This window comes from Melopsittacus undulatus, chromosome 6 (genome assembly GCF_012275295.1).
Source record: "Melopsittacus undulatus isolate bMelUnd1 chromosome 6, bMelUnd1.mat.Z, whole genome shotgun sequence".
NCBI lineage: Eukaryota > Metazoa > Chordata > Aves > Psittaciformes > Psittaculidae > Melopsittacus > Melopsittacus undulatus.
Genome location: NC_047532.1, coordinates 84,375,872 through 84,393,394, shown reverse-complemented (window position 1 = coordinate 84,393,394; position 17,523 = coordinate 84,375,872). Strand labels below are relative to the sequence as shown.

Genomic DNA, 17,523 nt, shown 5'->3' with positions numbered 1-17,523 from the left:
TTCTTCTTTTTTTTACCCTGGTATTTTTAGAAAGCAGCTTGCTCTGGTTTCACTGTCTGGGGCTGACACAGACACAGTTTTGTGTTGCCACAATTGGGCTCTTCCCTCTTCTTCTGTGGAAGGTGTGGCGAATAAAAACTGCCTGGGTTGAAGCTGTATAAAACGGGTGTTACACACAACCCTGTTAACGGTTTGTGGATGGGAAACACTAACCAGGTGGCTTTTAAGGTGGCAAAAGTTGGGACTGTGTTTGAAACCTACGAACAGAAAAGCATGATGTTGAAATTTATGGCAAACTAAGTGAATGCTGACTTTTTCAGTTCTGGGCAACAAAAATTGCACAAACCACAAAAAAAAAAAAACCCAAAAAAACCCACAACCAAAACAAGAAAAAAGCCAAATCCTCAGACACACATTTTCTCCCAGAAAACCCTCATTTGCTTTCCCTCCATAGCTTCACATCATTCGCATCACCCTATTCATTACCCTAGGAAGAGGACACTCTGGTAGAGCGCTCCCAGCGGGGCAGCGCAGCCCTCCCGTGGGACGCGAACGCGACCCGCACCAGGGCCGGGAGCGCTCGGAGCTGCCGGCGGAGCCCCGCTCCGGACCCCAAAGCCTGTTCGCCCACAGCCCGCTCAGCACGGGCCCCTCTGGCCGCTAATGAAGCCGCCGGTCCCCGCTTGCGGCACAGCAGCATCCCCTCGGGCACGGGAGAAGCCTCCGCTTGCCCTGCGGACCCGAGAAGCGGAGGCTGTGTGTGTGTATGTGTATGTGTATGTGTCCCCCCCCAGCCCCTGCCGTCCTTACCCGCAGCGCCGCCAGGTCGATGCCGTCCAGGCTGCGGGCGGCGCAGTCTCGGGCCATGGCGAGAGCCGTCCTCGCCGCCCCCCCGAGCTAACGGTGCGTTGGGCGGCGCTGGGCGGCCCGGCCGTGCCCCGGGCAGCGCCGGAGGACGGGCATGCCGGGCCGGCAGCACAGCCCCGCACCGGCAGCACAGCCAGGACCGGCACCTCCGGCCCCGCTGCGGCTCCGCGGCTGCAAAAGTTTCCGAGGAAGTGACGTGCGGGGGTCGGGGCCACCTGCGGGGGGGAGGCGGTGCCGCACACACGGACACACATGGGGCTGGTGGAGCTCAGGGGGTCACGGAGCAGACCGGGATGGAAGGAGCAGCAGCAGCAGCATCGGGTCCGACCGGCCGCAGCACTGCCGCGGACACCGCTAGCGCACGGCACTGGGGGCTCGTCTGCGCCCTGTGGGAGCACCTTCAGGGATGGTGACCCCAGCGCTGCCCTGGGCACCCGGTTCTGATGCCTGAGCACCCAGTGGGGAAGGAATTGTTCCCAATATCCAGTGCAAACCTCCCCTGGTGCAGCTTGAGGCTGTTTCCTCTTGTGCTGTCACTTGTTACTTGGGAGAAGAGACCGAGCCCACCTCACTACAACCTCCTGTCAGGCAGTCCTGGAGAATAAGGTCCCCCCTGAGCCTTCTCTTTAGCCCAGCTGCTTCACCCATTCCCCATAACCCTTGTGCTCCAGGCCCTTTGCCAGCTTTGTTGTCCTTCTCTGAACCTACTCCAGCACCTCAGTGTCTCTCTTGTAGTGAGGTGCCCAGAACTGAGCACAGGATTTGAGGTGCAGACTCACCAGTGCTGAGTATGGATGATCACTGCTCTGGCCCTGCTGGCCACACTATTGCTGATACAGGACAGGAAGCCATTGGCCTTCTTGGCTGCCTGGGCACAAGCTGGGTCATAGCAGCTGTCAACGAGCACCCCCAGGTCCTTTCTGCCAAGTGGCACTGGGGAAGCCACATCAAAAACAGAGGCACACAGACACCTCTGGAGCCTTGCCCTTTGGTGGCTGGCAAGCACTACAAACACAGCCCACAGAGGTGACAGCAGCACAGCCCACGGCACAAAGCACACAGCCAGCACGGGCCACAGAAGCAGCTGGTCCCTCAAGGCTCAGGGGGCCAGGCCCAAAATGCTCTGTGAGGGCAGAGCATCACTCAAGGCTCTGCTGCCTCTTTCACCCTGTAATTACAAGTGCACAAAGAGCACAGCATGCAGCTGTGTGAAGCAGGATAGAAGGACTTGTGCAAAGCGTTCGACACTGTCCCACAAGACATCCTTGTCTCTAAATTGGAGAGACATCAGTTTGATAGGTGGAGCACTCGGTGGATAAAGAACTGGCTGGATGGCCATATGCAAAGAGTTGTGGTCAACGGTTCAATATCCAGCTGGAGACCAGTAATGAGTGGTGTTCTTCAGGGATCGGTGTTGGAAGGAATGCCATCCAGAGGGACCTTGACACACTTGTGAGGTGGGCTGATGCCAACCTCATGAAGTTTAACCATGACAAGTACAAGGTCCTACACCTAGGTCAGAGCGATCCCAGGCACAGCTACAGGTTGGGCAGAGAAGAGATTCAGAGCAGCCCTGCGGAGAAGGACTTGGGGGTGTTGGTCAATGAGAAAATGAACATGAGCCAGCTTCAGTGTGTGCTCACAGCCCAGAAAGCAACCGTATCCTGGGCTGCATCAAAAGGAGCGTGACCAGCAGGTCAAAGGAGGTGATCCTGCCCCTCTGCTCTGCTCTCATCAGACCTCACTTGGAGCATTGTGTGCAGTTCTGGTGTCCTCAACATAAAAAGGACATGGAACTGTTGGAACAAGTCCAGAGGAGGCCACGAGGATGATCAGGGGACTGGAGCAGCTCCTGTATGGAGACAGGCTGAGAAAGTTGGGGCTGTTCAGCCTGGAGAAGAGAAGGCTGTGTGGAGACCTCATAGCAGCCTTCCAGTATCTGAAGGGGGCCTACAGGGATGCTGGGGAGGGACTATTCATTAGGGACTGTAGTGATAGGACAAGGGGTAATGGGTTGGAACTTAAACAGCAGAGGTTTAGATTGGATCTGAGGAAGACATTCTTTCCTGTTAGGGTGGTGAGGCACTGGAATGGGTTGCCCAGGGAGGTTGTGAATGCTCCATCCCTGGCAGTGTTCAAGACCAGGTTGGATGAAGCCTTGGATGATATGGTTTAGTGTGAGGTGTCCCTGCCCATGGAAGGGGGGTTGGAACTAGATGATCTTAAGGTCCTTTCCAACCCCAGCTATTCTATGATTCTATGACTTGTGGATATTTTTGGGCCTGGGATTGAGAGGAAAAAAAATCCCCAAACAAACAGTGGAAACTTATGTTTCATAGGATCCTAGACTGGTTTGGGTTGGAAGGAACCTTAAAGATCATCTTGTTCCAACCCCTGCCATGGTTAGGGATACCTTCTAATAGAGCAGGTTGCTCCAAGCCCCTGCATCCAACCTGGCCTTAACCACTGCCAGGGATGGGGCAGCCACAGCTTCTCTGGGCACCCTGTGCCAGCGCCTCAGCACCCTCACAGGGAAGAGCTTCTGCCTAAGAGCTCATTTCAATCTCCCCTCTGTCAGCCTAAAGCTGTTCCCTCTTGTCCTAGCCCTACACGTCCTTACAAAAATGCCCGAGACACAGTCCTCAAACATTGCAGAGTAGCTCAGGGCTGGGATGTTGCTTCCACACAGAGAGCATTAACAGAGACAAAGTTCTGAATCAGTATTATCACAATCACAGACATGAAATCAACACCAAGTGGTCAAAGCATCTTTGGTGCCCATTAGCACACCACAGTGGATGCAATGCCAGCAGCTGAGTGGCACTGTTGTAATAAAGGCATTTGGCAATTTCCTTGAAAGAAATGCTGGTGATTCAACTTCAAAGTACTCCCTTAAAGCAGCCCACGCTGGGTACATCATCTGCTCGAGCAACCATGGCTCTTCACTCTCTCTCTGCCTGTAGCCAGCCCACTGATGCACTGCTAACGGATTTCAGGCCAGCACTGCATTCAAGCAACCTTTGACAAAGTGAAGCTGCAGTTCTGCTCCCCATTATAGCCTTCCTGCCTTACATAAATCCATCATTAGCCCTTTTGCTTGTGTTGTTTCTCACAATCCCTCTTTATCTCTTCGCTAACCTTCAGGCTGTCCTTTGTCTCCTGCCACTTTCCACTTCCTTCCTGCTTCCCTGGTGAGAACTGGTGTGAAACTCCTGGCTGTTGCCTCCCAAACGCCCTCTCTCTTACTCCATCTCTTAGACTTAACCCTACCTGCCTTGCTTGCCTCTGGTGACGGCTCCAATCTGGGGGTTAATCTCTATCTGACAGAAAGCTCTCCCCCAAAATGAGACAAAAACCTGAATTTAGAAGTATAATACAGTCTGTAGTATTTCTCCAATCATGTCTCATGCAGTACCTGCTTTTATCCCCACCTTTCATTGCCTTTACCCCACTAAACCCTGCTGCTGGCAAAGCTGCTGTGGATGCTCCAGTCCCACATGCAACACTGCAGGCAGAACTTTGTAGGTGGTTCTCCCCTCGATGCTGAAGGCAGCAGCACATATTTCCCCATAAAGGCCTTGTGGCTCTAACAGAACAACAGCTGGTTTGGTCACTGATAGTCACAGCAGATCTGTTGAAGAGCAAAATGCCAACAGCACAAGGCTACTCTTCAGAGCAGAACCAGATTTACAAGCCCTGAGTTCTTCATCACCAGCCTGATGACTGGTTCTACAGGAACCATGCTCCAAGTGTCCCCTGCATCCTCATAGCCTGTTTCTGCTCCAGTCCTGCCCAAAGCACCAGCAGCCACAGAGCTGTTGCTGAGTCGCAAATGGGCTGTCACACCTGGCTCTTCTGCACGAAGCCATGTGGCAGAACAGCTCCCACAGATAAGGGATTCAGTGCCTGAGTGCAGCTTGGCTGTTAATAAACCAGAAACCACATTCATCTTCTAAATGATAACAAGTGAACAGGATTCCTTAAGAGTATATTCCATTGAAAACAAAACCCAAGCAAACCAGAAGCAAACATGAGACAATTCGATGCTATTAGTACAGTAATCAAAATGGTGCAGCCAAATTCAGCAACCATGGACCTAAATGTAAGTCCTTTCAAATGTCTATGTGCATGTGAAGGATGTTTTGCATTAAAAGGGAAGTGCAGGCATGAAGAGGGAAGAACTCCCTTTGTTTCAGCAAAGGAAATGCCATTGTACCCCTGAAGTGTGGGGCTAATCCTGAGTTCTTCTGTCTGCATCCTTTTCCCCCTCCCCAACTCAGATTTGGGTCCATAACAACACTGCTAGTAGTAATTGCCCCTGACAGATGGGACACTTGGTAAAGGAAGAGAGTGTTTGAAGTTGAGGTTTGAATTGACACGCTGCCTTGTTTCCTTTAGCTTTGTTTACGCTGGGGTCTCAGCTCCAGGTGTGAAGCAGAGAAAACAAACCCAACCCAAGAAGATAACTCATGAGAGAGCAGGATTTCCGATCTGCAGGAAATGAACAGCTCCTTAAAACGTGACTGCACTCTGGGCAAACAATTCATAGTGCTCTGGACTGTAAAATGAGAGGAATTATCATCCAGAAAAGCTTGGACACAGAGGATCTTCTCTTTGAAATAATCCCTCTGATGCTACTCATCCCTCCTCATCCATGGCTCTGGGTGAGCTTCCATGAGCTGCCTGAGCCAGGCCCAGGAGCTCATGCCACGTCTGTGACTCCAGAGCCAGCCCTCTGCATAAATATCCCAGCATTTGGGGGATTCAAATCCTGGGTCTGCAACAGGATGCTCAGAAACCCCAAAGCTCAAGTTAGGCAAATCCGCCTTTGAGCTCCTTGATTCCCCTGCTCCCAGCTCCATGACACAGACAGCCAGAGCCTGAGCCCAGCATGCCAGCTTTCCATAGGACTCCACTCTGCAACGGCTTGGTCCAGGTACAAACAGGATCCCTATAAACACCAGCTTTTTTTGGCACCAAAACATCCCTCAAGAGATTTATTTTGCTGGAAGTTTTCTTACCTTCTGTAAGGAAACTGCATCCTGCCTATGCCAGAGGCACTTGACTGGACCAATGCAGTCCTATGCTCAGACAGCAGCATCCTTCTCCCAGACTAAAACCCCTTCACAAAATTCCTCATGACTTCTGGTTTGTGTATGAACTAGAGGTTTTAGACATCTCTTTAGTGATTCTTTAGAGCACAGCCCTTAGCTGAGAAACAGCAAAGTGACACAAAACCGCTTGAGAACTGCACATAACTACAGACTTCACCCTTCCCTCTCAGGAGTTACCCCTGGATTGCTCAAAAAGGAAGGCCAAACCTTTGGCTGATGCTTTCAGAAACCATTTTGTCCTTGCTTGGTTGCACCAGAGCCATATTATCACCAGCTGTTAAACACTGATTTCAGGAGAGTCAATGGGTACCAACAGCCAGCATGGTATTAAGCCCAGCATTCATCCATGAGTAGGGTCTTTTGGCTGCTGCTTGAATACATTACCATTTACAGCATCATTCTGGAAGCAATTTATTGTTATTATGAAGTCCTAGAGTACAAAAATAATAAATCTTTATTTTATTAGGCCAGCCATTAACTTTAAAGTTGTCCCATTTCCATTTATCCCATGGTTTAGTACCATGGGTGGCTTTGCTAGGCCGTCAGGAACAAGACTACACATTAAAAACAGTCTAGGATTGTACTAGTTTGGTGGCAGTCACACAATGAACACAGAAAAGGAACAGCTTCATCAGGTCACACCTTGGAAAACAGCAGGATAACAACACAGCTGCTGCAGAAATTCATTTTGCAGGGAAAAGGGTTCAGTTTCAGGCTGTGGACACCCAGTTACATTCCAATTTAGTTAAGAGATGCTAAGACATGAACTGCCAACCCCTCCACCAGCCCAATCCACTTCATAGCTTCAGTATTTCTGTGACGCATCCCCACAGTGCCTGGAAATCACAGTAAGATGTCTTTGTTTTCAATAGACTGTTGGATCAGGCTCTGAATATTTCTCATGCCTTCTCCCATTTGAACTAAAGAAAATTCCACATCATTCCAAACACATTAAGGCTGGGTCAGAAATTCATATTTAAAACTGAATCTGCTGCATTTAGGATTGAGAGACAGAGTTACTACTTTGAGTAAAGTGGGAATACCAGAAATCCAGGCAAACAAACCAAAACAATGATTTCCTGTGCAGTACTCGGTAGCACATACAGTAGTTTTCAGCTCTTTAAGTCATTTTTTCTCAGTTCCCAGCAGCCGTACTGGTTGAGTTTCACAGGATATCCAAAACGAGACCAAACAGCTTCCTTCCCAAAGGATTGCACAGGCAAGCTGGAAAAAGTGCCTCTCCCCACTGTAATCACAGCCAGGATGTCCACCTCATTTCCCAGGGTAAAACATTAAGTACACATCTCCCACAAAACCTGCATTAGTTTGAATGCCGCTCACTGGGAGTCTTGCAGAAACTGGGTTTCTCTTCAGTGGCATGCAAGGGAGCCTGAGCCCAGCCTGTCCCAGCTCACTGTGCCCAGGGAGCATGAGGAACCCCCTCCTTGCAGCACTGATAACCCTCTTTCACTGCATGACCCATGACTTCATAGCATTGTTTCAGCACAGCACTTTGGGGCTTCTCAAGTCAGAGCGCTGCTGCTGGAAGTTTCCCATTTCCTGTCAGCCCAATGCACGTCCCTCCTATCCCTGACAACAGCCACACAAATGCTTTGGGGAGAAAAGCTGTATTTTCTGGAATGATGATATTTGAACTTCTGGCTTTCGGACTCTCAGTTCCGGCACCACTGAATCCTCATGTGATACATGAGTGACTGAGAGAGCTGCTTGCCTGTGTCAAAGCCATTTCTATTACATTGTCTCCCTATGAGAGTTTTCCCTACTTTGATTTTATTCTCTCTCGTATCACCAGCTATTTCACTTTGACTCTGTGCCTAACATCAGAATACCAACGCACTATCTGTATGCTACCCATGCACAAAAGCTGGCTGGCAATTCTGCAACATTAAGAGCAAGATGATTTATTGCATTAAATTGAACTCATATTACTATTGTATATTGCTGTGGTGCAGCCTTCTGCCTAGCTATAAGTTCTCCCCTTCCCTCCCATCTTCTGCAAAGTTATTTCTCCATTCAAAGTGGCAACCATTTTAAATGCTTTGCAAGGAACAGTAGCTATATGTTACTAGGTCATCAGATCCCAATAGGGTTTATGAATACCATAATGAATTTCAGCCCAACATCTGTCTGCTCTCTGAAACAGATGCAATTACCGGAAAAAAATAGCTGCTGCCTCTTCACAGGCAGCTTTCTCACTAAAAAAACCCCAAATACAAAGCAAACTGACATAGCAGAGTTTAATTGCTGCCGCATTAGATTTATCAGTCAAAATATCACAGGACACATGGTTTTCCTGTGAAAGAACACCATTTGTGGCAGCTTTTTGACTCTGAGAGAATCTTGCAGGCATAGCTTTGGTTTTGCCAAGCAAACACTAACCTTGGCTGACTCAGAGCACAGTTCCCTTTAATCCAAACCGCTGAAATGTGGTGGTTAGCGAAGGAGGAACTGGTGTCTGAATCAGCCTTGGTTTGGAGGATTGCAGATAAAAGCCTTGGGCATGGGGTTTGGGACAGAGTGTTGGGTGGGTTTTTGTTCTCTTCTTCCCCAAAGGAAAAAACCCAAACCCAACAGTTCTAAAAGCAGGGCCACACTTAACATACCAACTTGATTCTACCTCTTTAACCTTTTCAATGTCATCTCTCAGTCTGGGTCCATTCCCAGACTGTGCAGTAAATTAAACTGATTGTTTCAGTAGTGTTGCAAACCTAACCTGTGCCTCCCAAAATTACACAATTTTAACCCTATCTTTAGCTCCAGCAAAGCCTACCTCATTGCTCAAGTCCCAGCTACACAGCTGCAGTTCCCAGCCCCCCTGCTTCTCCTTTTCTTACAGGAAGGCAAAAAATAAGGCAAAAGAGGAACTGTAACTTATGAGCCCACCTCCAGCCCTCTGGAACAAAACCTGCCCCCCTGTAACCCATTACACATCTTCAGGGAAGCCTCCTCTATTCTCACTCCAATTTTGATTTAGTTCCAAGTCGCTTTTCATCTCTGTAGTCTGTCAGCTTTGAACATTTCAAACATACTTGGTTGCCCTGCTGCAGAGCCTGAGCCTTTTAAATCCCTGTTTTCCTCAGGGGAAATGTATCCCGTCTTTGGGAGGTTGCCTAATTTTTTTGTGTGCTGGATAGGAAAGGCAAGGGGAAGCTCATTTGAGCCTTGAGCAACAGAGCCCTCTTCCAACACTAACTCATGAATAAGTCTATGCCTTTTCCTGTGTATCCTTGCCAGTCCTATCTAAACATTTGCTATCTTTGGATATTAATAACCAGCACAGAACTTCCAGCCAAGTTTCAGTTATGTCTGTAGCACCATGCTCAGGCTGGTAACAGGCAGCACAGCTCTCGGGAGGGTCTGTCAGTGCTCTCACTGTGCTGTACAGCAGCATCTCTGGGAAAGCAGTGGGTAGGTGCCCTCGCCTTGTGGCTGCTGCACAGTGCAGCTGTCTGCTGAGACTGTCAGCATCTGAAGCATTAAAGCTGACAAGTTGTTTAGAGGCTTGGGGAGAATGGGAGGTCTCTGCACATCAGCCAGGCATTCACCCAGACCCAGTCACAGAGGTTTTGTGGGCAGGGAATGTGCTTGTGCAGGTCCAAGACTGGGTATATCCACTGGTTTTATTGATAACCTAGAAACAAATGCCCATCGTTCACAGATGACACAAAGAGGCAGTGTGGCAAGTGGCACACCATGTAACATGCATGGCTCAGTAACTCAAACACATTTCAACTACATTCATCTTCATAGAGCTCATGCCACTTCATGTGCAAGGCCAGCTCGCATTGAGCAGGTGGAAGGGCTGGGGCACAGACCCTCTTTCCTGTGCTGACCTGAACACTGCCCACAGCACCAAAGCTCAGGGGCATTCACAAACCATAACAGAGTGAATCTGCATGAATATGCTCATGCAATACTGTGGCAAAAGGGCTGATGGGATCCTGGCTGCACAAGAACTGCAGGCTAGGGAAGGGACTTTACCTCCCATGTGGCTTTGTTGAGATGGATGCTGGAACAGCAGCTCCAGCAACTTCCCAATAATGTGCCGAGTGGGAATGAAGACTTGGATTCAGTGCAAGGAAGTGGCACAAAAATTACTAGCCAAGGACAAAATGGCTCATTGAGCCTACCTTGAATTGCTAAAGCTCTTACCTTATTAAAAAGAGAAGTGACTTTATATTTCCTCCTATGGAGAAAATAGTGGGCATTTTAATCACAAAAGACATAATGAGAGCCAAGAGCTGAAGCAGAAACCAGACAATTAAAAAAAGCCAAACCCCAACAAAGTAGAAACAAAGGCACCACATGTTAACAGACCTGTTGGTTTCCATTTCTCATGGGTCTCTCACTTTCTGGTTCCTAGGGTGAGCACAACAGTACTCACACCTGCCCAAATTACAGCTTCTTTCATCAGCCTCTCAGGCTGTTTCACTAGCCCAGCATAACTGGTGAACACAATGTCCTGACCATGACAGCTTCTGTGCCTCCCATTAAATACATCCCCTCTGGAGGGCTGTCTGGATGCTTTACAGCAGCCAAGTTGCAGCCAAGCCCAGAACTGGCACCCTATAGCACACTTGGGCTTAGCCTTGCAGCAGGAAGAATAGAGGATTTAAACCAGCTTCCCTTTTCACAGCAGCTTAAGTTCTTTAAGGAGTTTAGCTCCATAAGCCAATTAAACATCTTTAAGCCCTTGAGCTCATACCTTCTCTGAGCAGTCTGCATGCTTACATTGCTGTAAAGGGTGAAAGCTGCTTTCATCTAGCTGAGGCCTGAGCATCTTACAAGGTCATGGGGTGAACAATCCTAAGCGGAGCTGACAAATCCAGAACCCTCTGCAGACCCAGTCTGGAATGCTGCACTCTGAGGGTGTTTCTGCAGTCATGTTCTTGCAGGTTTGGGGAAGGCCAATTTTCACCTTTAACTCTTTGCTTTCCAGAACCCACAGTTCTAGGTTACAAAGGAATAGACCCATGAGCTCATAAACTTGACATGCTAAGAGTGGGAGTAAACCAGCTATTACCTGCATCTGTACATCCACTGTGGTAGTGCAGGCAGCCATAACTGGCGTGCCACCCCCTTGAGTCCCATCCTTATCCCAGCCTTATCTGCCTTCCTGTCTTTTTCCTTTGAATTAGTTAACACTAAAAGGAGAGGAATGTTAATACAGTCATCTGATATTTCAATAGGAAAGCTTACAATCAAGTCTCTGAAGTACTGTTTTGGGCCTTTTTTTGACTTTTTCCCCCCTTTTCTTTTTTTAAATAGACAAATCAGCAATATGTTGAAAGCCAGAAAACCAAACCACATCGTAAAATGTTATGTGGCTGTATCACCAGCCCCCTTTGTATCCTGTAGGATATATCCCACATAACTAAATATCTTCATATATAAAGTATATGGATTTGCATTATATGTACATACATAAAATCACTGCATAGCTCTTAAATGCTGCAGTTTTCAGATATGCTCCTTTTAAGTCAGTTAATAACCATTATATTGTGCTAAAATACAGCTTTTAACTCCTGCACAGGGAAAACAACATGCAGCAGCAACAATGTGACTCCGTAAACAGTCATGGATTAACATTCACTGACCACTGAACCTCCCTGTGATTAAACATCCCCACCAGCTGCCCAATCTGCTTTTGTCAGTTGACTCCACATCATTTTATAGCAATAAAAACACAGTTCGCCCACTCAGTTGAGGTCAGTCATGTGTTTATGCCTGAAAAGGAGCATTTACATGGGTGTTGTGTGAAGGGCAGACCTGCCCCATTGCTCTGGAGCTGCTGATCACCATCCTCGTTCCTTCTCAACCAGTGACAAACCATCCCGGAATGCAGCCCATCCATCAGTTCTGCCTGCTCAGCACCCACATAGTGACCTCTGCATTGGGTCACCCAAGGAGAACATAGCATTGAGGCCCAGCCCCTGGACCCTGACCTGGGGGTACTGGATCTCTCCCAGCCCTGTCCCAGTAAGGCATTTTGTGTAGTTCGTTCCCTAAACCCAACTCATCATCAGGTCCAATGTAGCTCTAACCATGAAACCTCCCAGCCCAACCACCCTCCAAACGAGACATCTCACTGCTCCTCCCTCCCTGCAAACACAAGATGGCATTTCAGTAACTTACCTCACTTTCAATGCGAATTCCCTCATGGCCACACCGCTCCCACTTCAGCATTCCCAGCACAACTATCCCAACCAGCTCACACTGAAGCCCTCATCACAGAGCCAGTACCACCATAAAGCTTTGAGCTCCAGGGAGAAAGAAACACACCCCCAAAGCTGAGCTGCTTCATCAGGTGCCAGCAATCATGGCTGGCAGAGAAGATGAACACAAGTGTGGCTGCTTTGCCCTGATTTCATGTTCTATTACATTGGCCCCTTCCTTTCAGAGGTAGAGGGGATGTGTTTTTGTGCAGCTTGGGGACCTACAGCCATTGCAGCTGTCTGGCATTTTGCAGTGTACCACAGCACAGCCAGAGTCATGGCCTCACACAGCAATGTCCTCCACCATGGTCCATCACACTTCCACCACAGCTTCCCCCTCCATTAGCTTTAGGGCACCCCAGCTGTACCAGAGAGGACAGCCCTCACCAGATGGTTCCTCTTCTTCCTTTGAGCATGTAGTCCCTGCACCCAGACTGCCTGTGCAGCTAGCAGGGCTGGGATACAGCCTAAGTGCTCCCAGCCTGCAGCCATGCTGTGCTCTTGTTCTGGCACTAATGTGGAGAGCCGCATGCCCCTGTGTCCCTGCAGAGCCTGCCCCACATCATGGGCTGTCTACCTTCCTCTTTCACCCATGGGCTGCCACCACTGCTCCCATGGCCCCATATGGGATAAGCTGTGTCCCCTGTGTGTCCCCTGTGCAGCCCTGGCCAGAGCCACCCCATTCACCATCTCACCTTGTGGAGCTGCTTGCACCAATGTGCTCCAGTCCCCCATAGGGGTAAACCCCACAGAGACAGGCAGTGGTGCAGCAGACTGCAGTGCCACAGTGGAGGGCAGAGACAAGTTGCTTTGTGGCTTTAGCTAGCCCATCAAGCCCCTTTGGCCTTGGCCTGAGCTCTGCCCAGCCATTTGGGATGCAGTGCAGGCTGGCACTATGATGTAGCCTTACCCTGGTGCAGATTAACACCCCTGCACCAGGCACTTCATCTTCTCTAATCTGCTCTCTAGACCCTCTCAGTTTAACTCTGCAGTACTTGAACCCTTTTGTTCTTTGTGCTGGACTTAGGTTAACCCACAGCGATCGATTGTATTCTTTCTTGTCCAGACATGTCTTCCTGCTTAGCCAGATAACAATTCACCTCTCTGTTGTGTGGATGTACGGTTTGTGTTTTCCCTGGACATCTCTGTGAACAACATAGCAAAGGTCAGTGTTGTGTATCCCCATTCCCTTTCTCTTTTTGGTTTATTTTGATGGTTCTCCCATACTGATGCTGGCTGTTTTTCCACTCACATTTAATCCCCTTTGTGGCCACCTCCATGTTTCCTATGCACATGCTGGTGTTAAATTGCCTGTTATCCTGTCCTAATTTCCACATTGCAACTGCTGCAAGGATCATCATAATTCCTCTATTTCTTTTTCTCTCTGCTGTGTCCCTTTGTATTGTTTGTTCTTCGTCTAGATTGGGAGGGCCTGCAAGTCCTTTCATGACTGTGATTTATTCCACATGTCCAAGCTCAAACTGAGAATTAGAAAGCTTCCAGGGCTGATCCTTTCTTGGCCAACATTCCTGCCTTGTTTTTAACCTTTTGAGAGCTTTTCCTGCAGTTTTCCATTCCCAGCTGATCAAATAGAGAACCAGAGGCAGCAGAGAGGGGCTTGGGCCATGGGGTGACTGCACTGGAGATGTGCTGAGGAGACAATGCAGTACTTGGTATCTTACCCCTGTGAAAATGGGAGGGAGGGAGCTTGGTTTTGGACTTCTGATGGCAAACTTAAATGGTGTCCGGTAGCTGCCCTCCGTGTTAGAAGGAATTAAAGGTTGTTAACTAGGCCAGTTACAAATGCACAGACCCTGAAACCCACAGGTCCTTTTTCTGTCCTTAGTAGAAGCCGCTGGATCAACTGAAGCCAAATGTGCAGTGTTATTGAAACCTTGGGATTAGTAGAACAAATTGTCATTCAGAGACATCAGGTACAGACCCCTGGCAACCACATTGATTTGACTCTGTATTTTTAGTACTACAAATGACAGCAGAACATCATTATTCATTTCCGCTGTCCCCTATTCTGGCAAATTACCATTCACCTCCCAAAATGGGTATCTCAGCTGGAGACCTTTATTTTCTTATCTATGTGTAAAAAATCCCCACTGCTTCTTCCATCCACATCAGCAGTCTATGATTACCCTGGGGAAGTCTGTCTTAGGTGCAGCGTTATGACTTATGCTTGACTACCATCACCAAGACAGGACACCAGCACGTTTTTACCTTCCAACACATACCTGAAACCTCTCACCAGGTCTGTGACTGCCTGCTTAGGAGTTAGTCACTTCCTCCATAGCCTGTAGGGAAGAGAGCAAAGTTAAAGTAATGCTGCTCTATCCTAACAGAGCTTCTCATCAGCACTCACAGCTAACATATATGCTGAATTCATCTTGCTACATCCAGAAACTGCCCAGGCTGCAGGCTGGGGTCTGATCCTGCTGTCATTAGAGCCTTTGCCTGGTTTCTTGGTGTTACCAGGTAAGCTCCGACTTAACCAAGCACCACAAAATGTCATTTCTAACTGTTACAATAAGCCTCACTGCCCCAGTGCTGCATTTCAAGCTGCCCCTAAGGAGCTTTTCCCTTCCCACAGCCAGGGAATTGTCCTGCATGGCTCAATGCAAAGTACAAGTTAAACGTGAAAGCTCCAGGACAATGGTGTGGTGCTATCCCTGTGGGGTTTGCTGGTGCAAGGGGAGTTAAGTGTTAGAAATTAGACACTTTGGTGAGGTTTTGGGGCCTGGTGGGCATGTGTATTGAATTACTGGTTTATCTTTTGCTGAGGAAGTAATAACACCCTGTGCCCTGGGTGCTGGCCCAAGACAGGCATCCTCATGCCACCCCATGCACATCATGCCCTTGCCCTGCCAACACAGTCACTCATTTGGTCTTTGGGCTTGCTCTAGCCTCAGCCTCTTTGCTGAGCAAAGGGAAAAGGCTGCCAAGGGAGAGGTCCAGGCCTGTCCACTAGAAACTGCCCTACAATAGGCAACTAGGATCACAAAGAAGTGACAGTCGGATGCAGCAGACTGTGTTTTACAGTCTGACTGTAAAATAACAAGAATCAGGCTTCTAAAATGAGGAAGTTTCTCTAACAGGCTTCTGTGCTCCTGCTGCACTCGCTCCACATGCTCCTCTAGCAATTTCTGTGACCTTATTTCTCAAAAAGAGAGAAAAAAGAACAAAAGACAACTCCCATCATCCCTCAAGTCCCAGTGGAGCTCTCCACACACTAAAGGAGAAGCAGAGGCTGCCAGCTCTCTATCTGGAGCTCTTCTTACACATGTTTGTTAACCCTCAGGGTACAATGGATGCTGAGAATTACTCTTTCGTAACATTTGTTTGGCTGCCAAAAAGGAAAAATGATTAGCAGCTCAAAGGTTACATTGCTGTATGTTGCAAGAAGCCTTTGTCATGGGATGCTTCTCTTCTGCTGACTGCGGATGCACCACCACGATGCTCAGCTGCCTTCGGGGCACCTGGGTTCTCTGCCCATCCTTTTGCATGGCTCCAGTGCTCCATCCCAGTGCTTGTGATGTAGTAGGGGAGATTTCTCCTGCTGCCCTGCAAGCACCTGTCCTCACCTCCTCCCATGGGTGGCAGCACCCAGACCTCACAAGTGGTACCCAGACCTTGCCAGCAGCTACTTAAGGCTTCATCTCCCACTTCATCTATATGACCACAAACCAGCCTTATGTTGTGCATAAAAAGCTCCCTGCTACACACAATGCTATTTCTACTCACTCTTGAGGGACTTCAGTATGTTAAAGACAAGAAAGATGATGAGTTTACAAGGTACAGCTAATGGTTTAAAAAGGGATTTAAAACAGGTTACTGAATTAATGACTACTGTTTCCTTTATTAGCCTGTTTCTGTTTGGGGGCAGAGCTTCTTAGATAGGATTTGCCTGTTTTTGGACTATGGGGAACTCAGGAATTTGGTCCTACAGTTTTGGAACCCCTCTCATGGGTCTCAGAGCAGGCTGGAGCATCACAAGATGCTGATGGTGCTGCATGCCTTCCCCATCCCCACCAGCTGCCAGCAAGGGAATGTCTTCAAGGAAAGAGGTGGTGAGCTCCAGCCCCTCATGCACTCAGCTCCTGCCCTTCTCTACCCCAAACCACTGCTTTGTGCCATCTCTCAGACACACTCACCCAGGCTGACTGCCTCTGCCATGTCACTCTGGGCCCTCATGCCTGTATTTCATAGCTGGGGGAGTCTGCCAAGGACAAGCCAAGTCAATCAAGTTCACAGATATCCTCCTTCATTTTGCTGCCTCGGGCCTCACTCTTCTGTTGCACAATGAAGGGGCTGCTTTGAACTGCACCAAGACACACCTACACCTGCATTGGTTGAGGCACTTTGCAAGGAGAATTGTTCAGAAGGGTGTCTGAAACTGACTGAAGCTTCCCTCACAGACTGGCACTGTCACATCACAGATGCTTCATTATGTTGAAGGGTGTTAGCAGTGAAGCTTGAACTTTGTTCAGATCTTCCCCGAGCGTGGCAGTAGAAGATCCAGAGCTCTAATATGGGTTCAGGCTGATTGTTAGGTACAAATTAGCTGTCAGTCCAGTTCTTCCCCCTCTGTCTCCTTTTGCCAGTAATTTGCTACAGTGCAGAGATCTCCTGTCATCCCATCAGTATGTGCCCTTCCAAAGTCACTTCACTGCCGATGATTAGCTTGTGTCTTTTCATCTCTCCACAGTGAGCAGCTGATCCCATAGGGAAGTATCAGGATTCACTCAGGGAGATCTGTGTTGTGATCCCCAAACAGCCATGATGTGACCCACGCAGGCACATGCAGACTGGAACAAGCCTTTTTTAATGCTGGTTGAGACAATGCAGCCACTGAGCTGGGACAAGGCATCCGCTGGGAAGCAGCCAGTCCAGTCCAGGGAATACTACCTACTGGTCAGAGCTCCAGAGTGGGAGGCAGTGAGCATGGCCCCAGCTCTGCCTTTGGTATTTGGTAGGATCTTGGGCAAAATAGATCCTTAACCCTGTTTTTCATTTGCTAAAAGGAGGATGAAAGCACTTCCCCCATGGAGTTAGGTGTTAGATTAATTGTTTAATGATCATAAAGCCTTTGATATCTTTTAATCAAAGAGCTGTTCAGAGCTTTAAAGGTTGTTATAATTTGTGGAATAAATGCTAATTTTCTGTGAGCAGCCTACACAGAATATGGAGTCTCTAATGTTATTTGGGGACAAAGTATTAAATGATCCCTTTTAGGTGCTGACAGAAGTTACCTTTAAGCCACATACATGCACTGATTTAGAGTATATTGTACTTTAAAA

General features: G+C 48.5%; 1 protein-coding gene across 1 annotated transcript in view; it reads right to left on the bottom strand.

Annotated features, from left to right (window-relative positions):
* Window positions 1-990, bottom strand: part of NRK (Nik related kinase) — an 81,940-nt gene extending 80,950 nt beyond the window's left edge. The window contains exon 1 of the mRNA XM_034063728.1: window positions 811-990. Within this exon, the coding sequence (XP_033919619.1) occupies window positions 811-867 (57 nt within the window). The 5' untranslated portion in view covers window positions 868-990. The remainder of the gene's footprint in view (window positions 1-810) is intronic.
* Between the last annotated feature and the right edge of the window lie 16,533 nt (window positions 991-17,523).